Source organism: Leopardus geoffroyi, chromosome X (assembly GCF_018350155.1).
Source record: "Leopardus geoffroyi isolate Oge1 chromosome X, O.geoffroyi_Oge1_pat1.0, whole genome shotgun sequence".
In the NCBI taxonomy this organism is placed as follows: domain Eukaryota; kingdom Metazoa; phylum Chordata; class Mammalia; order Carnivora; family Felidae; genus Leopardus; species Leopardus geoffroyi.
In genome coordinates this window covers 3,695,028-3,722,404 of record NC_059343.1, presented here as the reverse complement: position 1 = coordinate 3,722,404, position 27,377 = coordinate 3,695,028, and the positions used below count along the sequence as shown (strand labels likewise).

The window sequence follows — 27,377 nt, the reverse complement described above, 5'->3', positions numbered from 1 at the left end:
CAGAGGATTTAATTGGGCTTAATTGGGTTCGGGGGAATAGGCCACGGAAAAAGAATAGCTCTTAATAGGAGGTCTGAAAATAGCCAAGGAAAGCATTAATTGCAGAAAATCTGTGACATCTGATTACCGTAGTGAAAAAAAAAGACCAACCTTTTTATATCCTTCTGTATAGAGGAGGAGGTGACTGGGAGAAAGAAATCTTCCCACACATATATTTAAGAAGAACAAGACAGAGTTCCAGATTCAAAAGGGACGGTGGACAGGCTCCCTGTACAGGCAAGAGATAGACCCACCCTTTTAGAGTTTCAGGACTTGCCCATTTGGTGCGAAACACTCTGGAGCTTATGTAACGTTGAGCCTCTCCTGATATTTTCTCTGAGAAATGGAGCCTGAGGTTAAGAGGACAGGGATCCGGAATCACTCCTGGTCGTGGGTGTCTCTCATCCCTTCTGTTTATCCCTGGGATTCTTTCTCATGGCTTCGTAGAAGAGACACCCCTCCCCGCCCCGCCCTGGGTACACAGCGTCCAATTTAACAGTCCTTTATTTTCAAGTTGTAGGGTTGACTTTTAAGTGCCTTGGTTCAGACAGAGAAAGACCATGTGGTTGGTGGAATCTCTCTGGAAGTTATCCAGAGATCATCCCCATCTCCCCGGGGCACAGATAATTGTTCGGTTCCTGGATGATGGAAACTCCAGTGTTGCTCTTAGCCATTTCCTGTGGGCACAGCTTTGGCCTCCAGGAGGTCACGTTGATGTGGTCTCAGGTTCCACCAAAGTGCGTCCAGGGAGGGGCGACCGGAAGATGTCCTTGACCTGGGAGGATACGATCAGAGCCAAGTAAGAGCTGCGGGTGGAGGGAAGTGTCATTAATTTTCCTGGTGGACTGACGGTAAGGGCAGGACTTCCCAAGGGAGGGAAGGAGAGCAGAAAAGCTTGAACGAGATAGTTGTGTAGGTGCTGTTCATTCTTCCGACCACATCCGCCTTAGTCGCAGCAGACAGCGGGGCCATAACCTTTGCTGGACCCACGAGGTCAACGTCGCGGACTAACTGCTCTCCACCATGAGGTGGTTCGGCCATCAGGGGTTCTTAACCATGAACGCTTGGGGTGTCTGTGTGTGTGTGTGTGTGCGTGTGTGTGTGTGTGACTCCTGTGTCAGCTTGGTGAAAAATACACACTTTTTCTAAAAATAACACTTTTAAGACTTCTTTTATCGTTTTTTAAATGTTTATTTATTTTGAGAGACAGAGAGAGCAAACAATGGAGGGGAAGAGAGAGGGGGAGACAAAGAACCCCAAGCGGGCTCTGTACTGTCGGCAGGGAGCCCCATGCAGGGCTTGAACTCACGAACTGCGAGGTCATGACCTGGGCTGAAACTTAACTGACTGAGCCACCCAAGCGCCCCAACGCTTTTACGTCTTCAAAAAATATTTATTTTTTAACATTTATTTATTTTGAGAAACACAGAGAGGCAGAGTATGAGCAGGGGGGTGTGGGTGGAGAGAGAGAGATACAGAATCTGAAGCAGGCTCCAGGCTCCGAGCTGTCAGCACACAGCCCGACGCGGGGCTCGAACTCACGAACTGCAAGACTGTGACCTGAGCTGAAGTCGGATGCTCAACCAGCTGAGCCACCCAGGCGCCCCAACACTTTTAAGTCTTAAAGATAAATAAGCTTAAAAGGAAACGCGTTTTTAAAAAATGCTTATTTATTTATTTGTTTATTTATTTTTGAGAGAGAGAGGCAGAGAGAGAAGGAGAGAGAATCCCAAGCAGGAATTGAGGCTTGATTCCCAAGAATCATGAGACATGAGCCAAATTCAAGAGTCAGATGCTTAACCGACCCAGCCACCAGACACCCCTAAAAAGAAACCAGTTTTGTTGAAGGAGTTATCAAGGGTTTCTGATACTACTGTGTGTGTGTGTGTGTGTGTGTGTGTGTGTGTGTGTGTGTGCATGTTACACTACTTCTGTAATCAAAGAAACACATACCGCATCTCCGTTCACATTTCCTTTTGTAATGTCTGCATCGGTGCCTCGGGATTTGGCCAAAGGTGGGCGATGGGCTGAGACTCACCAGGTTTCACCGTGGTGGGCAGAATTCCTGGGTGAGAATTCGTGTCGGTGAAAGGCGGGGTGGGGGGAATCTAGTGGCTTAGGGTCTCCCTGTCACTTTTATTTAAGAAATGTTAGGGTCTCAGGAACAGTTACTGATGAACGCTGTTCACTGCCTGTCTTGGCACAACCCTTTCCATTTGAATGACTTTCGCCTTGTGATAATGTTTATAAGGCTTTTGGGGTAGATGTTTATAAGGAGAGATGCCACTCCTCCCCTCTTCTCTCTCCTCTCCTTCCTCCCCTGCTCCCCTTCTCTCCATTCTCCTTCCCTTCCCTCCTCTTCCCTCCCCTCTCCTCTCCTTTCCCTTCCCCACTCCTCCCCTCTCCTCTCCCTTTCTCTCCCCTCCTCCCCTCTCCTCTCCTCTCATTTCCCCTCCTCCCCTCTCCTCTCCCCTTCTCTCCCCTCCTCCCCTCTCCTCTCCCCGTCTCTCCCCTCCTCCCCTCTCCTCTTCCCTCCTCTCCTCTCCTCCCTTCTCCCCTCCTCCCCTCTCCCCCCTCCTCTCTTCTCCTCTCCTCTCCCCTCCCCTCTCCTCTCCTCTCCTCTCCCCTTCCCTCCTCTCCCCTCTCCTCTCCCCTTCCCTCTCCTCTCCTCTCCCCTCCTCCCCTCTCCTCTCCTTTCCCCTCCTCTTCTCTTCTCTCCCCTCCCCTCCTCCCTCCTCCCCTCCTCCCCTCTCCCCTCCTCTCCTCTCCCCTCCTCCCCTGTGCTCCCCTCTCCTGTCCTCCCCTGTCCTCTCCTCTCCCCTCTTCCCCTCTCCTCCTCTCCCCTCCACCCCTTTCCTCTCCCCTCCTCCCCTCTCCTCCTCTCTCCCCTCCTCCCCTCTCCTCTCCCCTCCTCCCCTCTCCTCTCCCCTCCTGCCCTCTCCTCTCCCCTCCTCCCCTCTCCTCCCCTTTCCTCTCCCTTCCTCCCCTCTCCCCCCTCCCCTCTCCTCTCCCCTTCCCTCCTCTCCCCTTCCCTCCTCTCCCCTCTCCTCGCCCCTCCCCTCTCCTCTCCTCTCCTCTCCTCTCCTCTCCTCTCCCCTTCCCTCCTCTCTGCTTCCCTCCTCTCCCCTCCCCTCTCCCCTCCTCCCCTTTCCCCTCCTCCCCTCTCCTCTCCTCCCTCTCCTCTCCCCTCCTCTCCTCTCCCCTCCTCCCCCCTCCTCCCCTCTCCTCTCCCTTCTCCTCCCCTCTCCTCTCCCCTCCTTCCCTCTCCTCTCCCCTCCTCTCCTCCCCTCTCCCCTCCTCTCCTCCTCCCCTCCTCCCTTCTCCTCTCCTCTCCTCTCCCCTTCTCTCCCCTCCTTCCCTCTCCTCTCCCCTCCTCTCCTCCTCCCCTCCTCCCTTCTCCTCTCCTCTGCTCTCCCCTTCTCTCCCCTCCTTCCCTCTCCTCTCCCCTCCTTCCCTCTCCTCTCCCCTCCTTCCCTCTCCTCTCCCCTCCTCCCTTCTCCTCTCCTCTCCCCTCCTCCCTTCTCCTCTCCTCTCCCCTCCTCCCCTCTCCTCTCCTCTCCCCTCCTCCCCTCTCCTCTCCTCTCTCTCCTCTCTCCTCTCCTCTCCTCTCCTCTCCTCTCCTCTCCTCTCCTCTCCCCTCATCCCCTCTCTTCTCCTCTCCCCTCCTCCTCCCCTCTCCTCCCCTCCTCCCATCTCCTCTCCTTTCTCCTCCTCCCCTCTCCTCTCCTTTCTCCTCCTCCCCTCTCCTCTCCTCTCCCCTCCTCTCCTCCCTACTCCCCTCCTCCCCTCTCCCCTCCTCCCCTCTCCCCTCCTCTCCTGTCCTCTCCTCTCCCCTCCTCCCCTCTCCTCTCCCCTCCTCTCCTCCCCTCTCCCCTCCTCTCCTCCTCCCCTCCTCCCTTCTCCTCTCCTCTCCTCTCCCCTTCTCTCCCCTCCTTCCCTCTCCTCTCCCCTCCTCTCCTCCTCCCCTCCTCCCTTCTCCTCTCCTCTGCTCTCCCCTTCTCTCCCCTCCTTCCCTCTCCTCTCCCCTCCTTCCCTCTCCTCTCCCCTCCTTCCCTCTCCTCTCCCCTCCTCCCCTCTCCTCCTCTCCTCTCCCCTCCTCCCTTCTCCTCTCCTCTCCCCTCCTCCCCTCTCCTCTCCTCTCCCCTCCTCCCCTCTCCTCTCCTCTCCCCTCCTCCCCTCTCCTCTCCTCTCCCCTCCTCCCCTCTCCTCTCCTCTCCCCTCCTCCCCTCTCCCCTCCTCTCCTGTCCTCTCCTCTCCCCTCCTCCCCTCTCCTCCTCTCCCCTCCTCCCCTTTCCTCTCCCCTCCTCCCCTTTCCTCTCCCCTCCTCCCCTCCCCTCCCCTCTTTTCTCCACTCCACTCTGCTTCTCTCCTCCCTCCCCATCCAGATGTGAGAGGAAGGCTTTTAAGGGAAGCCTCTTGTCCCTGTTCCAGATCTCAGAAGCCCCATTCGTGTCCTAGACATGGAAGGTCTCATCTCTGTTAGCTTCTGATCCTCAGGCCGATCTGTCACGTCTGTCTGTAGTGTCTCCATTTCTGGGGAAGAGCACACATTACTTCTGCCATTGGAGGAACACAGAGGACACATTTCAGGGAAAGGGTAGGCAGATGGTGCTCAACACTGAAGACAGATCTGCCTTTCCTGGGAGCTTGTGCAAGAGTCACGCTCAGGAAGGAGGGTGTGTGGAGAAAGGATCATTTTGTAAGGAGGGGAGGAGCCGGACAGCTTTCTAAGCCCATCGCCTCGTCATCAGAAGCGACCACACTGTCAGAAACCCGCGAGGGCAGACCATCAACATTCAGAAGAAACATCACAGGGAAATAGTAATTTCCATAATGGAGGGTCGTCCATACAAGTGGGAGCGGCCTCCGCTGGGAGATGAAGTATCCTGTAATCCTGGAGGCAAATAGGGGACAGGCTTCGGAGGAAAAAGAGGGCACTCCTCCCGGGGTTATGTCAGATTGAAGTGGTCCTTGGGTCATGGATGGTGTCTTGGGATAGTTCCAAAGACACTCTCCATTCTGGGTGGCACATAGCTCATAAGTAGGGGCTGTGTGCAGCACTTTCAAAGCTAGTTACTGAAGACGCACAGAGACATGCCTGTCATCGCCCGAGACGGTTCCAACCTGGGAGCACACACATCTTGTCCACACTAACCTCCAAGTGTCCAAGGAGTCAACCATCTGTCTGCACAGCCACCATATCTAAGGTACCAACTCCAGGCCACGCTGGCTGTTAATAAATATGAAAAATATGAAAGTCTTTTTTTTTTTTTTTTACTCTTCTTTTGCAGGAGAATTCATTCAACTTCCTCTCTATCTTAAACATTTCCTTTGACCGATTGAAATTATTTCTGCCCATCTTTTCAGCGAGGGGAAACCCTTCCTATGGTTAGTCATGAGTGCCTGGCACCTGGGATTCCTTAACTTGCAAGCAGACGTGCAGGCAAATTTATTCGAAGAACTGCATCAGAGTGCTTTTTTTTTAAAGTTAATTTTCATTGAAATTGGCTGAAACTGGTAAAATGCCAGAGACTTTACCATGTTCTACCCCTGTGTCAACAAGGGAACCAAGATGGCGTGCTTGGGTGGCTCAGTTGGTTGGGTGTCTGACTTTGGCTCATGTCGTGATCTTGCGGTTTGTAGGTTTGAGCCCCACGTCAGGCTCTGTGCTGACAGCTCGGAGCCTGGAGCCTGCTTCCGATTCTGTGTCTCCTTCTCTCTCTGCCCCTCCCCTGCTCGCACTGTGTCTTAAAAAGAAATAAGCGTTAAAAAATAAAAAATAAAAAAGACAGAATTCCTATGGGTAGAAGCCATAGGGGCTAGATCATGGAGCCCAAAGGGAGTTTATGTCAGAAACATGAGTGTCGCTGGTGGTGAGTGTAGAGGTTTACCGTGGTACCTACGGGAGCTAAGCTAAGGTCAGCATCAGGGAACCTGACCTTGCTGGTTCTTCTGCCGTTATGCATCCTATCCCTTCGCTTAATTTAATAACCTCTGCTGAGACCTTGTGTTTTCCCACTGTAAGTATTAATTATCTCTGGTCTGTGCCCTTAAATTGCTCATAGTCTAGCAGTGAATGTAAACATTTAGGAAGTAACTATGACATAATGTGAATGTTCCTTCTGGTATTATCTTTCCCACTCTCCATAAATCTTGGTAAGCTTGTATTCACACTCTTGAATTTCAAAGCTTAACTCTTCTCTTCCTATCTTGGAGAACCCACCTCTCTCTCTATACCTAAAATTTTCAATGCATGTCTTAGACATTCCATCCCAGATTCCATCCTGCATCATCAGCCCACAGTCCCACAGGAGGTGGAAATAGACCACGTGATTGCTTAATAATAGCAATTTCAATACAGGCTTGGGGCGCCTGGCTGGCTCATTCCATTAAGCGTCTGACTCTTGATTTCAGCTCAGGTCATGATCTCACAGTTTCGTGGGTTTGAGCCCCACATTGGGCTCTGTGCACTGACCTCGAGGAGCCTGTTTGGGATTCTCTCTCTCCCTCTCTCTCTCTGTCCCTCCCCTGCCCATGCTGTGTCTCTCGAAATAAATAAATAAGCTTAAAAAATATCTAAATATGGGCTTTATCGCATCAACTGGGCTGTAGACTATGTTCAGATGGGAATTGGATTGACATTTCTGTATATTTAGGAGAGCGGCTCCCACAGTGAAAGCATTTCTTAGAACCTCAGCAAGTAATTATTACTTTAAAAAAATGTTTGGGAGAGAAGGCGGGGAGGGGCAGAGGGAGAGAGGGAGAGAGAGAATCCCAAGCAGGCTCCACGCTGTCAACACAGAGCCCCAGTCGGGGCTCTAACCCATGAACTGCGAGATCATGACATGAGCCAAAATCTAGAGTTGGATGCTTAACCAACTGAGCCGCCCAGGCACCCTTCAGCAAGTAATTATAATTAGCGAGCATTTCCTGGGAGCGTACTTCTCGTTCTAAATTTACATATTTGTATACATATGTATATATGTTTATATGCATTGATGCATACATGTATTTATAGATACTATATAAATATATGTCTATTTTCACACACACACGTATGTTCCATGTGTTGGCACATACCTGCTCATGTCCATGAGTCACATCCTGTACCCTGCCCATTTTATACAGAAGCAACTAGAGTCCCTGACGGTTTACACCCTTCTCTGGGGTTGCTGATGGAGTTTATATTAAAGCCTGGGTTAAGCGGTAGACGGCATGAGCCTTCAGATCATGTTCCTGCCCAAGCCCCAGAAGGCCCCCAACTATTCAACACGCGGGCAGATCAGTATGATGACGCCTTTCAAGCCCCAGAAGGCCCCCAACTATTCAACACGCGGGCAGATCAGTATGATGATGCCTTTCAAGCCCCAGAAGGCCCCCAACTATTCAACACGCGGGCAGATCAGTATGATGACGCCTTTCAAGCCCCAGAAGGCCCCCAACTATTCAACACGCGGGCAGATCAGTATGATGACGCCTTTCCGTGTGTCTGTGAGGCTTGCTCTTTACATAGGTCATGCTTCAAGCCCTCTGTTTGGAAAGGGATAAGCAACAGCACATACAACCGGTTTTATTGATTATCTCCAACATAAAGGGCACTGAACAGAGTACTGTGGGGGTTTACAGAAAAGGGAGAAGGCACAGTTTCTGAAGCTAATGTGCTTCATATTTCAGTGGCTTAGTTTGGAGACACACATGGACATGTATATTCACACTACATTGTTAATTGGGATTGGTAGACTTGTATGTGTAAAAACTTGCCTATATGTCACGTACAGTGGAATACTTGTGCAGAACATATATGTCATATGTAGACATATGTACTATATAAACGTAAACAATGTGTGTTACATTTATACACACTATGCATGTATAAAAATCTTAAGAACAAACTCTTATGAAATAACTCCACATCCTTAGATAGGATAGAAAAAGAGTACATCATTTATATAGAACAAATAATACAAGAAATCAGTGAATATTGCATGCAAGACAATCTTCTTCCTGAATCGCGATGGAGACATCAGGTGAAAGAATTTGGTGACATATTTATCCTGCTAATATATGTTCTCTGGTATTGCAAAATGCATTTCTTCAATTTTTTTCAACGTCTATTTATTTATGAGACAGACACAGAGCACGACAGGGGGAGGGGCAGAGAGTGAGGGAGACACAGAATCCGAAGCAGGCTCCAGGCCCTGAGCTGACAGCACGGAGCTCGCCGCGGGGCTCGAACTCACGAACCGCGAGATCACGGCCTGAGCCGAGGTCTGCGGCTTCACAGACTGAGCCAGGCAGGTGCCCCACGAAATGCGTTTTTCGCGGGTGTGGCTGTAAGGCAATTTCAGCTGCTTCTGACACAACAGACCTTCCCTTGTTTCTCCCTGTCAGTTATCTCACCCAAGTCGGGTCTTACCGCTTCACTGGGGGACTTTCTTCTTCCCACTGGCTTCCTTATTTCATGGACACTCCGTGTGGAGGATACTAGGGTGAGGTTTCAGAGAATCCGCAGGCTGAAGGCATCATAAGAGGCCACTTCGTCCAAGCCCTCCTTGTGTCCTTCAGGGGGCTGAAGCCCCTGGGCGCTAAGCGATGGGCCACAGGTCACCTGGCTAATTAGTGACCGGACAGGAGCACTCGCAGCTGAGCTGGGTATTCATTTTAGTCATACTGCCAGGAACGGGCTATGTCAGCGGATGGCCTGGTCCCTGGGGCTCGTAACATAACTTTGGAAAAAAAACCAGTTTCTGTCTCTCCTTCAACTTTTAAATCTGTTTGGATGGTGCCTGGGGACATGAAGGTGTGTTAACATTTAACATTTGCATTTTTCAAGAATCGCGTAAATACGTAAATTATATGCATTGATTTAAAAATAAAAATTAAACGCATATGCTGCTGTTCGACGACAGAATAGCACACTATCGATATCTGTGTCTATCCACGTGTGTGTTGTTTCTACCCTGTCCTGTGTCCCAGACGCAAGCAGAATGTGGCTTTAAAAATGCCGTTGCTCTTTTTATATTGTATTTCATTTTTTTAACGTTTGGTTTCTTTATTTTGAGAGAGAGAGGGGGGGGGGAAGAGGGGAAGAGAGGCAGAGGACGAGAGAGAGAGAGAGAGAGAGAGAGAATGAATCCCAGGCAGGCTCCTTGCTGTCAGCACAGAGCCTGATGTGAGTCTTGATCCCACGTACCGTGAGCTCATGACCCAAGTCGTAATCGAGAGTCGGAGGCTTAACTGGCTGACCCACCCAGGGGCCCCTCTTTTAATATTTTAGTACAAATAAGCTCTAACCAATGCCCGGTTTAGTTTTATACAGTATTACATAAATAAAACCACACCATGCGTATTCGTCTGTGACTTGCTTTTTATTTTGGCGATTTCTCCATTTTGATACGTATGTCCGTATTTCATTCATTTTTCACTATTGGGTAGGATGCTCTTTGCATGTACCAACCTTTATGAGTCCATTCTCCTGTTAATGCACATCTGTGTTATCCTCCTGTGTTATTGCTTCTGTGACTATGCACGGGGACACTGTTTTGTGTCTCTGGACACACATATTAAAGAAGCTTGAGAGCAGAGACAGAGATGATGAACACCAGGTAGTATGTGTATGTCTCTCCATGTGTGTGCAGTTAATCGGGACCAAAGTCTTCCTTGTGGTTGACTTCCCCATGGCACAGCAAACTGTTCTCTAATGGGACGGCACTAATTTTCACCAGCAGGTATGAGTTTTCTAGTTGCCTTACGTCCTGGGTCAACACTTGGTACCATTTGACTTTTCCATCTTTCAGCCATAATGACTGAGGTCAGGCCTCCTGTCCCGTAAGACCCTTGGCAGATTTGAGGACTTACCGTATGGAATTATGGGAAGGGGCGCCCGCCAAAGGTGGTATTTAACTTAGCCTGAATAACTTGACAAATAATGGTACCAGTTATTAAAATGTAGGGAACAAAAGTACAGGGCCAGTTCGACGGGATCAAAAATGAGAGTTTTCTGAACACCACAAGGTAATGTAAGTGAGAAGGTTCTGGAGACATGACACTGTGACTTTGAAGATGCAGGACCAACTTTGGTGACAGAAGTCCACCCATAGCTGCAGATATTTGCAACTTATTTGATTTAGATTTGGAAATAATTTTTGGTAATAGCTTAATTAGACACAGAAAATCAAGCATTTAATGACCTTTCCGTCCGTGCTGATCTTTGTGTTTGCTAAGCACAGAATGTGAATGAGGAATCGAGCTGTACTCTTAAGGGTAGTTTCATAAGAACGTAGCTTGTAGTGGGCTGCGGTCATGTCTTCATCCACCACTGTGTCCCCATAGCCTATGAAGCTGATCTTTCTGAAATGCTTCTCGACCTGTGATTAGGTTTTGCTGTGGCTATTGTAGCATCCTGTTGTCCACAGAGTTGACTCTAGAAAAACCCTTTATTCCTGACCTGATTTTTGGGCTACAACTGTCGAGTATCTTTCTATCCAGCCAATTTTGACTGGACCATATGGAAGCCATTAACTCTTTCTCCTGTGTTTAGTCCGGGTTCTGTGGATCCTCTTGCTGGAAACTCCAGTTCCTTTTCCACTGTGGCTCAGGTGTGTTCCTAACCCATTAAAGAACAGACGTGGGCAGGCAGGCGGTGGTGTTGATTGATGCCCTGAGCCTGCAGTGCAGCATGAAACCACCTTCCAGATTGTATAGTTGGCATCTTTATTTACTGTCCAATTACTTTATCTACATCTGAGCTTCATGGTTCAACATGTTAGATTTTTGTGGGATCCGATTTTCACAACTGAAAGTTCATAGATGAATGAGAAGTGAATGTGCTGTAACGTTCGCCAAAGACAATAGATTGTAACCTTGCTCACCTAGGAGGTAAGACCAGAATATTAAATATATGCAAAAATATGCTAACTGGCTGATGGCTGACATTGAGTGAACCTTGGTAGGGATTGACAAGTGTGTGTGTGTGTGTGTGTGTGTGTGTGCAGGCTGCACATAGTTGGAAGAATGGCTATCCTCAGATTTCATAGTAAACCCTATGGAAGGATTGTTGTACAAGCTCGTTAACTGGGCAGGGACCACAATCAGCTGTTCTTATTCCCGATGTTCATGAGGTCAGATGAACGTGATTCTTCAGAGTGTCTCTGGACACCAGCCCTCCATGAGTCTCAGGCCTCCCACGTAGCTGAGAGCCTCACGGAGGAGAGTTGTTTCTGACTCCCTCCCCCCACCTTTTTTTTTTCCAAGTGGAGTGGTTGGGCTTTTGAAGATGTATCCAGAAAGTTCTCTGTCTTCTAACGTATTTGTCACCACATGGAAACGTAAAGTTTTGAACACCCAGGGGGTGGGGGACGTGCTTTTATTCCTCGTTGGGTTCAAGACACCAAAATAAGTTTGGTCAGGACTCATGTTCACGAAGTACATATTTTAACATGAAACCGATGTCAGTTTGAGTGATGCGCATGTTGGGGAGAAATGTATTGAGACTTTTATTTTGACCCATTTGTATTCTGAAACGCCTGCACAGTGTGAGCTTTGCCTTAATTACAATCTCAGACAGAATAACCGCCCTGTAGAGAATCATTACAAAAGACCCTATCAAGTTGTAAATCATGCCGAAATGCCACCATTAGATATTCCTCTTTCTGCAACCTTTGCAGAGAAAACATGCTATAAAGCCGTTCTTAACTTTCAAATTCTATCTATTCAATGGCATCATTTTTACATTTTTTCATTAAAATTTTTTATTCAGCTAATTCACTTTAAATTTTTTTAAATGTTTATTTTTGAGAGAGAGAGAGAGAGAGAGCGAGTAGGGGAGGGATAGGGAGAGAGGGAGACACGAATCTGAAGCAGGCTCCAGGCTCTGAGTTTTCAGCACAGAGCCTGATGAGGGGCTCAAACCCACAGACTGTGAGATTATGACCTGAGCTGAAGTTGGACACAACTGACTGAGCCACCCAGGTGCCCCTCTACTAATTCACTTTATAGTATGCCCTTTTTATTTATAAAATATGTATAATATATAGAAGATTATATATAGATATATGTAATGTATAATGTATTAAGTATATATATGTTATATGCATATATAACAACATTTCACCCCTTTTGAAATATTTTCCAGTGTCTGACATTTACATGAGAGGACTTTTATTTTTTCAGTCCCCAAATATGTTGGTTGGTTGAATTTATAGGGATTTTTTTAATCATGATGATGATGTGTGTTTAATAGATTTACTTCTGAATTCTGTATTACTTGTAATGCTAAAACTTTTAAAGTTGCCAGATATTTTAATGTAACACACACATACACACATACACACACACACAAGCATATTACAAAGGTTGTTTTTCAAAATACATTAAAAAATTTTTTTTAACATTTATTTATTTTTGAGAGACAGAGAGAGAGAGAGAGAGAGAGCACAATCTGGGGAAGGACAGAGAGAGAGAGGGAGACACAGAATCCGAAGCAGGCTCCAGGCTCCGAGCTGTCAGCACAGAGCCCAACGTGGGGCTTGAACTCATGAACTGTGAGATCATGACCTGAGCCGAAGTCAGACGCTTAACCGACTGAGCCACCCAGGCTCCCCACAAACATATTATAATGTTTAAAATGTACCCATGGATACCTAAGTCACTTACGTGGCCCCCAGAATTCCATGCTGGATCACTCAGACTGTGGTCCTCACTCTGGGGTCATTTAGCAATAACTGGAGACATTTGTGATTGCTCAAATTGGGTGGGGAGGTGTTACTGGCATCTAGCAGATGGAGTCCAGGCAGGATGCTTAACACCCTACCAGGCACAGGACATCACCTGCCACAAAGAAGGACATGGTGCAGAATGGCAACACTGCTGAGGTAGAGAAACCATGGGCTTCAGATCAGATTACTTTTATGCAAATTAGCCAAATTTCAAACAATGAGGAAATAAGTAAGACAGTCCTGAACTGATGAACATTACCTATAAGGTGTTCACACGTCCCCAAACACCTTCTCTTAGGTCCTGCTGGTCCATGATCTCTCTCTGGCCCTCCGAACCCTGTGGGGAGGTTGGTTTAGGCAGAGGACAGGCTTGATCATTGGGCTCAGCGTGAACTCTAGGGCTGATCCCATTGTGTACTCTTTTTTTTTTTTTTTTTTTAATTTTTTTTTTCAACGTTTATTTATTTTTGGGACAGAGAGAGACAGAGCATGAACGGGGGAGGGGCAGAGAGAGAGGGAGACACAGAATCGGAAACAAGCTCCAGGCTCTGAGCCATCAGCCCAGAGCCTGACGCGGGGCTCGAACTCACGGACCGCGAGATGACCTGGCTGAAGTCGGACGCTTAACCGACTGCGCCACCCAGGCGCCCCCCCATTGTGTACTCTTAACACGCATGTGGCTTGTAGGTCCTCTCAGTCCTGCTCGCCACACCCCATGAAGAAGGTTTGACACACCATTGACCTGCATTCCCAGCAGCTCAGCTCCCTTCCCTCGGCTCACAGAGGTAGCCTTTTGAGGACCTGAGTCTCTCAGAATCACAAATTAATGGCGAGTAGTGCATTTTCATTCAGGTCTGATGAACTTGGCCCAGGAAGTCATAGACTATGGAATTTCCCCCAGAGGCGGTATAGCTCCATGACAGTTCCAGCTCTGATAGGTTTAATTTTTTTTTGAGGGGGGCCAGAGAGAGAGAGAATCCAAGCAGGTTTCCACACTGAGCATGGAGACCGATGTGGGCTCGATCCTACAACCCTGAGATCATGACCTGAGCCAAGACCAGGAGTTGAATGCTTATGTGACTGAGCTATCCAGGCATCCCACCGATAGGTTTAATTAAAAAAAAAGCTCGTTGACATATTCTCCTCCACTGTGCACTTAACTGGGTGCTTATGGTCTAGTCCAGAAATAATCTGAATTGCCCACAACATCTTTACAAACGCATTCTCTGTTTTTGAGTTGAAGAACACTCTATTTAAGGATAGGATTCCTTGCACCACCTAATGTAATAATTTCTATCCCTAATGGATCATTCACAATCCTTTCTTGCTCATGCACAACATTCCTTAATGCCGTAAGAGGAACGATTGATCTAGTGAGAGTCATAAGATCTACATCGAGACAAGTCTGGGAGAACAGACGCAGTGGGAGGGTAACTCAAAAGTACCATCAGCTTTTAAAATGGGCTGCAAGGTGAGAAGTTTACCCTGGATGGCTTAGGTATCAACACTTTTAATTATGAATGATGTCCTGATGGGACAAGTACTACAGAATGTACTTGAAATGCAGTGTCATGCTCAGTTCTTACAAGGATGCGGAGATTCAGGGTGATGATGTGTGGAGTCTAAAGATAGGTGCCATTAAGTAACCCAAGAGAGATTACTATCCAGAGCCTACACTCATTTTTTTCCCCAAGTCTATTTATTTATTTTTTTTGAGAGAGGGAGGGAGGGGGGGAGAGAGAGGGAGGGGGGGGGGGGAGAGAGAGAGAGGGAGGGAGGGAGGGAGGGAGGGAGGGGACAGAGAGAACCTCAAGCAGGCTACACTCTGTCAGCATGGAGCCTGACTCAGGGTCCATCCCATGAACCATAAGATCATGACCTGAGCTGAAACCAAGAGTTGGATGCTTAACCCACTGAGCCACCCAGGCGCCCCTGAGCGTGCACACTTCTCCTTTCCTTGTACTGAAAAAATTTTCATATGTTCCATGCCTATCAGACCTTAGGGAATAGTGACAGTTTCCTTACACGCTTAACAAACATTGGGGAGCACCTGTCCACTGATTGGCTGGTCATTGTAGCTAATGGTGAAATTGGGAGATGTCATTTGAGCAATACGTATCACTTTTGGGCAACTCAACAAAGACAACGTTCAACAAATGCTGAATGTCTTCTAAATGTCCCGTGTTGTTCCTGGTAATGGGCACCCAACAAGAATTAAGACAAGTGAGGCTCTTGCTAGGTTCTGTTACATGAAGATAGATGCTCAGCAGCAAATAGGAATTTCATAGAGTCATGTTGAGGGTTGCATGGCATCCTTGGCTTCATTATCATCATCCGTGTTTGCTTTTGTTTTCTTCTCCCCCATTAGGCGGACTGCTCTGCCTGGGAGTTTTCCTAAGGAATCCTTGTCCTCGGGTATCGGATGGTCACCGCCTCCTTGGAGCCTCACACTTGCCGGGATTCGGTGCCAGGATTAAGAGAGGGCTGCTCTCTCTCGCAATGGGCTGCCGAGGCAACTGCTGGGTTTCTTCTTAACCTTGGGCTCTGTCTATGACCCATCTGAGAGGCTCCCCTCCTGGGTCCTTTGCTCCCTGGAAAGCCCTATCTCTCTGCGGGCTCGCCTCACGGCTCTGTTTGCTTGGAGTTGTATCACACGGACACCCGCGGATGTGGAAGTGAACAATGTCGAGGCCCAAGGGACTGTTATGGCTTCCGTTGTTCTTTACCCCGGTCTGCGTCATGTTGAACTCCAATGTTCTCCTGTGGATAACCGCTCTTGCCATTAAGTTCACGCTCAGTGACAGCCAAGCACAGTATCCAGTGGTCAACACAAATTATGGCAAAATCCGGGGCTTAAGAACACCATTGCCCAATGAGATTTTGGGTCCAGTGGAGCAGTACTTGGGGGTCCCGTATGCCTCTCCTCCCACTGGAGAGAGGCGATTTCAGCCCCCAGAGCCCCCGTCCTCATGGACTGGAGTTCGAAATGCCACCCAGTTCGCTGCTGTGTGCCCCCAACACCTGGACGAGAGGTCTTTATTACATGATATGCTGCCCATCTGGTTTACTGCTAATTTGGATACTTTAATGACCTACGTTCAAGATCAAAACGAAGACTGCCTTTACTTAAACATCTACGTGCCCACGGAGGATGGTGAGTAGTTTATTTAAACAGTAAACAGCACGTGCTCCCCCAGTGTTGGATTTGCCAACAGCGTTTTCGAATGTCCTGTGCATGATATTTTTTCCTATAACCTGTGTACATTTTTCATATTGTGAATGCAGCGACGACCCTAATTTATGATTCATTCCCATTGTATTTACCGAGCACTCAGAGATGGACGGTGCTGTAATTAATGACTTAATTATTTTCATCTATTGCCTTTTTAGCGTGTTTACAATGTGTATCTGCAGCGGATAACCAGTGCGAGCATGCAGTGTTACCTTTTCTGCCCGCATCATCTGTAAAGGGACGAGTCTATAGAAAACAATAGAATTAAGAACACTGTCATGTTTAAGTTGCAAACTGAAAATTAGAAGGCATCGTTCTTTTGCATTAATGCCTAAAGATTTTAGCAGTTTCCTCCTTCCTTCCTTCCTTCCTCTTTCTCTCCCTCCTCTCTTTCTCTTTCTTTCTTTTCCTTCCCTCCCTCCTTTCTCCCTCTTTTCCCTTCCTTCCTTCCTTCCTTCCTTCCTTCCGAGTCTTGAAAGGAAAACCACTGATTGTTTTAAATATAGAAGCAAGGGATATTTCATACAATGGTTGGATTTCATTGTTTAGACTCATTATTGCTAACATAAATTTACAGCTTGTTTCCTCCTAATATTCACAGCAGTCAAATGGCTAACGAGTATCCTTACATGATTCTAGCTACATTAGGAGATAATGTGCTTGCTTGAACAAAATGTTCCCTTTCTTCTCAGTAGCACAGCCATGAAAATCTGTAAGAACCAATGATGTTTGATTTATTCATTTAATCCAACGGTAGTAAAATTTGGTTATCTTCCTGTCTGTGTAGATTTCAAATTAAAAAACAAAAAATTTGTAAAGGCTAACCAGACTAATGTTACGCTGCAGTGTGAACACATTTCTCACTGACCATTTGCAAATGCTATTTTTAGACAAGGGGAGACAAAAGCCTGAAAGGTACATCTTACTGGAATTAAAAGAAGTAATTTACAGGAACCATAGACACCATCAACTATAGAAACGAAAATGTGTCCTTTGCATCTTTTAGGGGAGAGATTTCTTTTTCTTTTTGTTCTTTTTGCCTCCCTTTAATCCTTGGAGAATGATTTTTACTTAAGATTTGCTGCAAGAAGGGATCCACGGTGTCCAAAATTGGATCAGCTGTCCTGTGCTGTGTCCTTGTCAGTGCTGAAAGGTAGCCTCAGCACGTCACGAAACACCAGACCGTGGTGGTCTATTACCCACATCACAGAGAACCCCCGGGGAAAGGAGTGGAAAGACAGTGCACTATTATATTTGTACACTAATATAATTATAATCTCTGGCTGGTGGTGCTTGTAGGGAAGCATAACCATACCCCAAACTAATGAGACAGCTCACTTCTGAAGCCGCTTAGCTGGGTGGTGGTTGTTCTCCTCGCGACCTATGCAAATAAGAAATTAGAAGAAGCAAAGGCAGAAAAGGACAGAGAGAACAACACAGCATACAAGATGACAATCTCCGTCCTGGTACGCTTGCCGTGCTGGGGACTTTGTGGCTCTCCCCTCCCGGTGAGAGGTCGGTTGGTCCGAAAGAGACCAACCCCGGAGAAAACTCAGTAGCCTTCCTGACTACAGCACTGAGATGTGCAGTTGTGTAGCTCGGAAACATGAAGGATCTGGCCATTTCACTGTGGTCTGCTACTGACTAGGAATTGGGAAATGCTGCCTGATGGAAAAGCAATCCAAACTTCAAAGAGTAAGGCCAGCGTGGCTTGCTTACCTGTTCAGGGTTTCCAGAGCTGTTTTGCAAACAGTATCTCACGTGATCTTGACGAGAGAATCAGAAATCCAGTAGGGGCCGAAAGGCAGAATGTGTTCTCCTACAACGTATAAATATTGGCATTTCGCTCGTGAGTGAAGGTGTACCTGCCTGAATGTTTGTACAAAGAACAAATCACAGCCTGTAGGGTCAAGACTCTTGAGGTTTCCTTTTCTTTTCTTTTTTAAAATATTTGCATCAATTTGAGAAGCAATGTGGAGCTTTAGAAATTTAATTGTTGGTTATTCACTTAATGAATAAACTCCCCGCCCTTAATAACATATTGAAATGGCAACATGCTGATTCCTCCAAGGACCTCCCTTTATGGACTGCCTTAACTCCTATCAATGCATTTATGTAATGATGTAAGACATCAATATTGCATATACCACTTTGATCCTTCAAGTTTCTAAAAAAAAATTTTTAACGTTTATTTATTATTGAGAGACAGAGTATGAGCAGGGTAGGGGAAGAGAGAGAGGGAGACACAGAATCCCAAGCAGGCTCCAGGCTCCAAGCTGTCAGCACAGAGCCCGATGCGGGGCTTGAACTCAGACACTGCGAGATCACGACCTGAGCCGAAATAAAGAGTCGGACAGTTACGGGCACCTGGGTGGTGTACCTGCTTAAGAGTCTGGCTCTTGATCTCGGCTCAGCTGAGCTGTCACAGTGTGGAGCCTGCTTGGGATTCCATCTCTCTCTGTGCCCCTCCCCTGCTTGTTGTCTCGTTGTCTCTCTCAAAATGAACACAAATAAACATAAAAAAAAGAGTTGGACGTTTGACCGACTGAGCCACCCAGGCGCCCCGATCCTTCAGTTTTTTAGATTCATTCTTTCTGTGTCAGTCAGAGGGTGACGGGGTTGACCATGCCCACCTTGACTTGACTCCCAAAGATAGTTCTTGAGTACCCACCACTTGCTTAGATGTTGGGATTGCACAGGCCATGAGGATTCCTAATTTAGGGAGACGGACGCTTGTGGGCACAAAAACGACTCCCCAAAGGCACCTCCATTGCTAATCCCTGGCACCTGTAACCGTGACACCTTCCATGGCGAAGGGCCGTTTCCGTTGCGTGTGGGATTGCCTTGGCTCGTCGGTTGACTTTACGCTAAGGGGAGCGTAGCTTGCACAACCTGGGTGGGACCACCAGTTAATGACAAAGACCTCCATCCGTTGCTGCACCCTGGCTCTGCTGCTTTCTGTCTCCCGGTGCCAGCTTCCAACTCTGACCTTCCCAACAGTGAGGTAACACCTGTTTGCTGCTGTGTGACGATGCGACGTGCATGGCAGTGTGTTACAATCCTGCTAGAACTCCACAGCGAAGCCTATACCCTAAGTGAAAACAGAGTAATGGCTGAAGCACTTGTTTTGTTTTGAGCCTTCGGAACCCCTACCCGTTCTGAGACTCCATGTGGTTTACTTTCCATCTCCAGTGTTACCTATAGGTGGGTAGACCTTAATGCTGGCTGCTGAAAATTTGCTGCTTTCTGCACGCACACCAAGGAGATGGTACTCGTTCCAGTTTGCGGGCACTCTGCAGAGTTGAGGCATTAACTCCGTTGGGTAGAAACGCAACCTTTGTGTCCACTGTGATAGTATAGGGCTAGGGCAAATCCTCCTGTCATACTTCAGAGGGATTGTACACAGGGATGTCATGAAGGGACATTTAAATTTACCCAGGCGTCTCAAACTAATTTCCAGAGTCAATGTCAATGAATGAGCCACAGCAAAACACCCAAGTGGTCCTCTTCTGTCTACTGAATCTCGCTCACAACGGGAGCTGCACGTCTAAATGGTGTCCCGTTTGCACCCATGTTAGCAAAATAGTTTGGGCTCCTCGCCTGTAGACCTCAAGATCCTACCAAGATCTGGGCAGAGTGATTCTCTATGCTTTTTTTTTTTTTTAATATAATTTATGGTCAAGTTGGCTAACATACAATGTGTACAGTGTGCTCTTGGTTTCGGGGGCAGATTCCCTTGCTTCATCGCGAACATACAGCACCCAGTGTTCATCCCAACAGGTGCCCCCCTCAGTGCCTACCACCCACTTCCCCCCACCCTCTCCTGCCCCTCCATCAACCCCCAGTTCTCTGTATTTAAGAGTCTCTCATGGGTTTATTTCAAACAGAGAGGGAGGCAAACCACAAGAGTCTCTTTATGCTTTTTATTTTTATTTATTTATTTTTTTACCAAGTATTATAGAACTTGGGCATTTTTTTTTCAACGTTTATTTATTTTTTGGGGGACAGAGAGAGACAGAGCATGAACGGGGGAGGGGCAGAGAGAGAGAGGGAGACACAGAATCGGAAACAGGCTCCAGGCTCTGAGCCACATCAGCCCAGAGCCCCACGCGGGGCTCCAACTCCCGGACCGCGAGATCGTGACCTGGCTGAAGTCGGACACTTAACCGACTGCGCCACCCAGGCGCCCCAGAACTTGGGCATTTTTAAAAATTTATTTATTTTTTTTAATATATGAAATTTATTGTCAAATTGGTTTCCATACGACACCCAGTACTCATCCCAAAAGATGCCGTCTTCAAGGCCCATCACCTGCCCTTTCCTCCCTCCCACCCCCCCCCCCCCCCCGCCAACCCTCATCTTTATGCTTTTTAATGTAAACTCGCTTCCCACCTCCAGCTGAGCCTAGAGGGATAGCTGTAAGAACGTGCCCACCTGGGTTCACATGCCAGCTTGGCTGGCTTGTCCCAGCCAAGGGATGACGGCGGACAGGTCACGTGGCTTGTACGTGCCTCTGTTTCCTGTGGGTGTGAATGAGATCCACTGGGATTTAAGGCGTTCATGTATGAAGTATCCTGCACATGTAACCACTCTGTAGTCCGATGTTAATGCAGCATAATTCATCGTCAAAAAGGGAAGAAAAACAACATATCAGCAAAATTGCATGTGCTTGTGGAGTCTAACATAAATATTAATCCAGTGCATAATAAATGTTTCTTGTCTGTAACATAATCATTTACTGTAGTAGTGGACGGGTCAGCTTAAGGAACGGGATCAAGGGACCATCCTTTCTGATAGTGCTGAGTATGGCTTTAAGAATAGGGAATGTAGAGGGAATATGATACTGTTTTACAAGAGCACAGAATTATTCTGCTCTCCCTTATTCCGGAGGCTGGTCTTTTCCAGCCTCAGTTGTCAAATGCGTTTTTAGCATCCTGTGTGAGTTACAGAAATTAATCATCAAGAAAGCATTAAAATTCATTTCTTGGAAGAGTGCCTTTGCACATCCAAAGACAATAGTAGTCTTTTTTTTTTTTTTAAACGTGAGATAAAAGAGAGATTAATTTCCTTTCTGTTCTCATCAAGTCTCAGTCCATTTGTATGCATGTAAGTCACATGCAGGTGACAACGTAAAAGGGTAACTGAGTTAGAGTTAACACAGTGAGACAGATGTTTTAACGAATCAACATGCAACTCTGTGACAACAAAGGATTGTCATTTCCGTCTGTCACTCGGGTCTGTGACGTTGTGTAGAAGTAGCTCGTAAGGGAAGGTAATTATGGAAGATTATTAAACAGAAATCTCTCCGACAAGGATTCCTGGAAGGGAATTGAGTATTTTGCGAAGACGGTTATCTTGGAGTAGATTTCTGATAACATGCATTTCTCTACCAGCTTAGAAGATTGAGACATTCAACCTTCTCCACATTTAGTGACGTCAGCGATATTAGTGATAATAGCAGGCCTCTTAGACCTCTTCTGCATATTGTTTAGGATTATAGCAATTTTGGAGTATGCCGCTGCTTAATTATGAATCATAATTAGCAAGATGATTATACAGATAATTTTGACATGGAAGAGGTCAGTACGTTATCTGTTGAATTTCATGTGAATTTCATGTTATTCTCGCTACATGAGCTTTCATTGGAAGATTCAGTTCCTTGTGTTCGATGGTGGGGAGTAGGTCCCTGCCTTCCTGCTCTGTGGTTTGGTTCTCCTGAACCAGGCTGTTTTCATACTAAATTCATTTCACTTTCCCTCTTTTATGTCTAAGAGCGCCTCTCCTTGGAGCCCTCCTATCCAAATGTCAGCAAAAGCGAACAGAAGCGAAGATTTCTGTAGCTTTGGATTCGACGACCATGGAGGGTGTGTGGTGTGCAAAGCGGGGGCCCACACGTGAACACATCCGACCTACAGATCACACAGTGAGCTCACAGGTGACATCCAGGAGAAAAGCCAAAGAGTGATAGTCGTTAAGATAAATAAAAGTGACTGGTCTCTATTTTACTGATCCAATCAGATATTCTGTATTTGGGTTCAGAGAAATAGGTTTCCACAAACGAGAAACAGATTTTTCTTAACGTTTTGTTTGTTTATTTTTGAGAGAGACAGAGCGTGAGTGGGGGAGGGGCAGAGCGAGAGGGAGACACAGAATCAGAAGCAGGCTCCAGGCTCTGAGCTGTCAGCACAGAGCCCGATACGGGGCTCGAACACACGAATCTGAGATCATGACCTGAGTTGAAGTCGGATGCTCAACCGACTGAGCCACCCAGGCGCCCCCACAGATTTTTTTTTTTTTAAGTGAAAAACATTTCCCTGTTAGATGTCACGTGTCTGATTACTTTGGAAAGTGAACGTGTGTGTGTGTGTGTGAAAGGTGTCCACTCAAGCGCAATATCCACTGTCCAATGAAGATGAAATGTGTTACGATTTCTGAAAACGCCCAGTTGGACATTGGAACATACTAACACTATACGGGTCCCTTCCTCTCCGAATATGCAAGCACTCTGACGTCCCCTTTAAGCAAAACACTCTCTTGTCTGCTGTGAGCACATACTCGTTTGCTCTGTGGGGACAGGGTGTTCCCAGCAGAAAGGGAGGAACGCAGGAGGGATTGACTCTTCAGCAAGGGGGTTTTGTGGTGTGTTTCCACAAGATAGGAGAAAGTTTGTAAACTCTCCTTCTTCCTTAAACTGATGCCTTCAGCCACATTCTGCATCATCTCTGGGGACTTACTCACCCCTCCATCCACAAGTGAAGTCCAGTATTCACTTAACATCCAACTCACCTACTACGAGTTGACTTATTTCCAACTCAAGCCAGTCAATCTATGAATCTCCTCATCCCAACTTTGATTCTGTATCTCTTTTCTTCTCGTTTGTTCCTTTAAAGCCCTTTGAGCTGATTCATTCAAAAATTACCGATTTAAAAAAATGACCATTTGCACTTAGCATACACAAAGCATTGGACCAGTCCAAATGGTGATAGAAGAGAATATAAGCTCTTTGCTTGGAAAATGAATGAACTGTAACAAAACTCAAGTTTCACAAAGGGTTCAGTGGGCAGAAGGATTCAGGGAGTTGTTAGGATCTCAAGAATAAAAAATAAAAGGAGGGCAGTCTGTAAGTTGATGTTTTCCGTTGCGGATCCACAAGGGAACGTTTTCCACCAATCCTGACATGATACACAAGGCATATACGCGTATGTTTTGCAGTGAGGAAGGGATTTCTGAACTCCTCCAAATAAGCTCCTCATTTATCGCTTCTCTAGATAGGCTAAGACATAAAAAGTGCAAAAATGGGGAGGAGGGAGAGATAAAACCTAAAAAAATGATAGGACAGTGCACTGATGGTATAATCTTGCATGCAAAGCGCTCACCTGGGTGTTTTTTGCACTGTTACATTTTTGACGTCAGAGGATTCATTACTGGGACTCCATCCCCAGGAATTCCAATGCGCATTTTTCTTCTCAGCACCACTAGGCAGTAACGTTAAATCAGAGAACGCAAAGTTCCATTCTTACCAAGTTCTAAATGTACTTTTCTCACCTGAAATTAAAGATATATAATTTATTAAAAGATTTCTGCCTCCTTCCCAATTCTTCAATCTACTGAATTACTTTCATCACTATATTTTATTTTATTTTATTTTTATTTTTTTAAAAAAAATTTAAATGTTTTTATTTATTTTTGGAGAGAGAAAGAGACAGAGCATGAGTGGGGGAGGAACAGAGAGAGAGGGAGACACAGAATCTGAAACAGGCTCCAGGCTCTAAGGTGTCAGCACAGAGCCCGATTCAGGGCTCGAACTCACGAACTGTGAGATCATGACCTGAGCTGACGTCAGACGCTTAATTGACTGAGCCACCCAGGTGTCCTCATCACTATTTTTTGTAATGTATCTACCCAGAGTCTATGAAATAAAGTTATCACATTAGTTTTGCGTGTTTAAGAATAGCTTAGATTCAAAAATAGTAGCATAGCACAGAGAGAAAACTGCATTCTCCCTAAGAAAATTTAAATGTTTAAAATCTATCAACTTAGATTAGATCTTTCCTGTTGAGCTCAAATCAACTAATAATGAGATCAAATTCCACTGTAGTACATTTTACAAGTTGCTTGCATTTCATCAAGAGATTTTGGTGCATTGAGTATCATGGTCAAGGTTTCCCATCAGGGAGTTTTGCTGTATTGAGTATCACGGTCCAAGTTTCCCATCAAGGGATCTTGGTATATAGGGTATCATGGTCCAAGTTTCCCACGAAGGGATCTTGGTATGTTGAGTACCATGGTCTCAAGTTTCCCATCAAGGGATTTGGGTATATTGGGTATCATGGTCCAAATTTCCCTGGAGTGCATGATGGCACCAAGATGGGCGTCCATCATGGAATTACAGAGACCTCCTCTCGAGGGCTCATTGCATCTGCATCTTCCTTCGTGCCATATTTGCCTGTTCTTTACTCACTGAAGCCCTATGCCCAGTTGTAACATCTGCCGTGTCCTTAGAGTTGTGGTTATTTTACAAGTCTACACCGCCGATGGACTCTAAAACTTGTTTTGAGATTATTCTTTCATTTGTTCCTTCTACAACCGTTTCTGGCCATCCACCATGCTCTGGGCATTGCCTCTTGGCCAGCGTCTGTACAAAGCGTATACCGAGGGGAGAGAGGCAGAGAAGGAACAACACCCAGGCGACCAGGGGCTGAGACTCACAAAAAGAATAGTGAACAAAACCAAGCCCCTTCTCTTACGAAGCGAGTGCTGAGGGGCAGGCAACATATAACAAACGAATATGCACCACGTTCCCCATAAACCTTTTCTAGGAGGGAGGACCTCGGTCACATGAATGAGTGAATGGGGAGCACTTGGCCACTCAGCCTTTTTTGGACCTGGCCACGAAAGACTTTTGCAGCTCCGTTAAGAGAGTTGACTTTGTTGTTAGACAAAGCGCTGGTGATCTATACCTGCGAACTTTCTACCAACACAGCCGGGGCAATTTTGGATGCTTCTTTTGCTCACTCTGTTGCTTGGAAAATCTTTGAAGACAAGGTATTATGCCCTTTCCTGTGTAGACTTTTGTAGGTCTCCTCAGCAGGTTTAGCTTTCTCCAGCACGTGGCTATGAGACTGACCCACCCGCCTACCTAGCAGTGCAAAGACTCCCCAAGATGATTTATTCTTTTTATTTTAACTTTATTTATTTATTTTGAGAGAGAGCAAGCAGGAGAGGGACAGAGAGACAGGAGAGAGAGAATCCCAAGCAGGATCTGAGGTGCCCGCTCAGAGCGGGATGCGGGGCTCGAACCCACTAACTGTGAGATCATGACCTGAGCCAAAATCAGTAGATGCTCAACTGACTTCTTTTTAATTTTTTAAATTTTTTCAGTGTTTATTTGTTATTTGAGAGACAAGAGACAGAGCATGAGCAAGGGAGGGGGCAGAGAGAAAGAGAGACACAGAATCCGAAGCAGGCTCCAGGCTCTGAGCTGTCAGCACAGAGCCTGACGCGGGGCTCAGACCCACGAACCGTGAGATCATGACCTGATCTGAAGTCGGATGCCAACCGACTGAGCTACCCAGGCACCTCTGATGATTTATTCTCCATCACGATGTATGGTCTAAACAAGGCTGGAGTTGACCTTAGATTTTTTTCTTTAGCGAATGCATGAAGCTCTTGGCTTACATACATCGTGCCTGAAAGTCACATGTTCTCATAATTTTTTAAAGAAGTAGCATCCTGTTTTACGACATGATTTAGAAAGTAATGGAAAACAGGATCCCTCTGCTTCCCATGATAAAGTGTGTGCGCACGCACCGGGACAAAGTAATTTGCGGCTGAGGCTTGGATATCCCTGCAGGATGTTGACTGCATTATCTTTCCCAGTTGCAGCCGGGCCAAAGCCTGTGTGCTGCGCATTTCCCTGAAATACCAAGCCCCAGAGGTGTTCCAAGGGAAGACGGCATAAAATTGCGATAGAACAGCCAAGAAGCTAATTGCTTTGTAGTTTTGAGGACGCAGGGCGTTGTCTGTTTTTAAATACAGTTGACTGTGATTTGACTTAATGGTGATGGACTCATTTCCAGGATATTCAGTAATGGTCACAGGTTAGAGGAATTGAGTTGAGGGGCGCCTGGGTGGCTCATTAGGGTGAGCTTTCAACTCTTGATTTTGGCTCAGGTCACCATCTCAGAGTTCATGGGGTTCGAGCCCCACATCGGGCTCTGGGCTAACACTGCAGACTCTGCTTGGGGTTCTCTCTCTCTCCCTCTCTCCCTGCCCCTCCCCCACTCTCACTCATGCTCTCTCCCAAAATAAATAAACACCCATTAAAAAAAGAATAATTGAGATGCCAGAAATCATCAGGTTAGAAGTTATGAGGTCCTAGCCTGAGAAGAATTAAGGGTCCGTGAGATTTGAAATTGTGATCCTAAGGCCACAGACTATCGGTTGGAATCTTTAAAAAAATTTTTTTGACGTGCGTTTATTTATTTTGTTTTTGTTAGGGACAGAGACAGAATGCGAATGGGTTAGGGACAGAGAGAGAGGGAGACACAGAACCCGAAGCAGGCTCCAGGCTCTGAGCTGTCAGCACAGAGCCCGACGCGGGGCTCGAACTCGCAAACCATGAGATCGTGACCCAAGCCAAAGTCAGACGCCTTCCAGGCGCCCCGTCAGTTGGAATCTTTTAGAAGACGTTTACAGATCATAGCATGGCTCTTAGTCCTTCAGACTTTTCTCTTGTCATTGGGTTTTTGAGTTGACCCGTGTTATGGGTTGAATTGTGTCCCCCCACAAAGATAATATGGAAGTTGTAATCCCTGATTAGTGAATGTCCGCTTCTTTGAAAGGAGGGCTTTTGTAGATGTAATCAAGGTAAGATGAGGTCATGCTATATTAGGAAGGACCCTAAATCCATTATGACTGGTGTCCTTACAATCGAAGACACATGGAAAAAGACAGATCTACATGGAAAAAATGCCATAAGAAGGTGGAGGCAGAGATATGAGTAGTGGATCCACAAGACAGAAAACACCAAAGATTGCTAGAAAGCACCGGAAACTGAGAACTGAGAGAGAGTGACATTGTTCTCCCCCAGACCCTAGAGAAGTAACCAGCACTGCTGACTCCATAATTTCAGACATCTGTCCTGCAGAACACTTGGGCAATTAATTCTTTTTAAGCCATGTGGCTCTGGATCTGAATCATCGCCGTTACTAACCTGGCACTTTTGGTTTATCCTTGGATTTCTTCTGTCTCTCTGTGAGGCTGTCTCCATGTGGAGGTAAAAAACGGTCACCAGCATTTCCCTGTGATATCACCCTTGAGTTTTGAGAAGTACATTGGCCTGGGGACGATGCCACTGGTTCAGCATGGGTCACAGGCCAACTCTGAAA

The 27,377-nt window shown here is 46.5% G+C and overlaps 1 protein-coding gene across 7 annotated transcripts in view; it reads left to right on the top strand.

The window, feature by feature from the left end:
- Window positions 1-27,377, top strand: part of NLGN4X (neuroligin 4 X-linked) — a 314,465-nt gene that overhangs the window by 59,768 nt on the left and 227,320 nt on the right. For all 7 annotated transcript variants that reach the window (XM_045472504.1, XM_045472509.1, XM_045472510.1 and 4 more), the window contains exon 4: window positions 15,124-15,909. In XM_045472504.1, coding sequence (XP_045328460.1) covers window positions 15,438-15,909 — 472 coding nt within the window. In that variant the 5' untranslated portion in view covers window positions 15,124-15,437. The remainder of the gene's footprint in view (window positions 1-15,123; window positions 15,910-27,377) is intronic.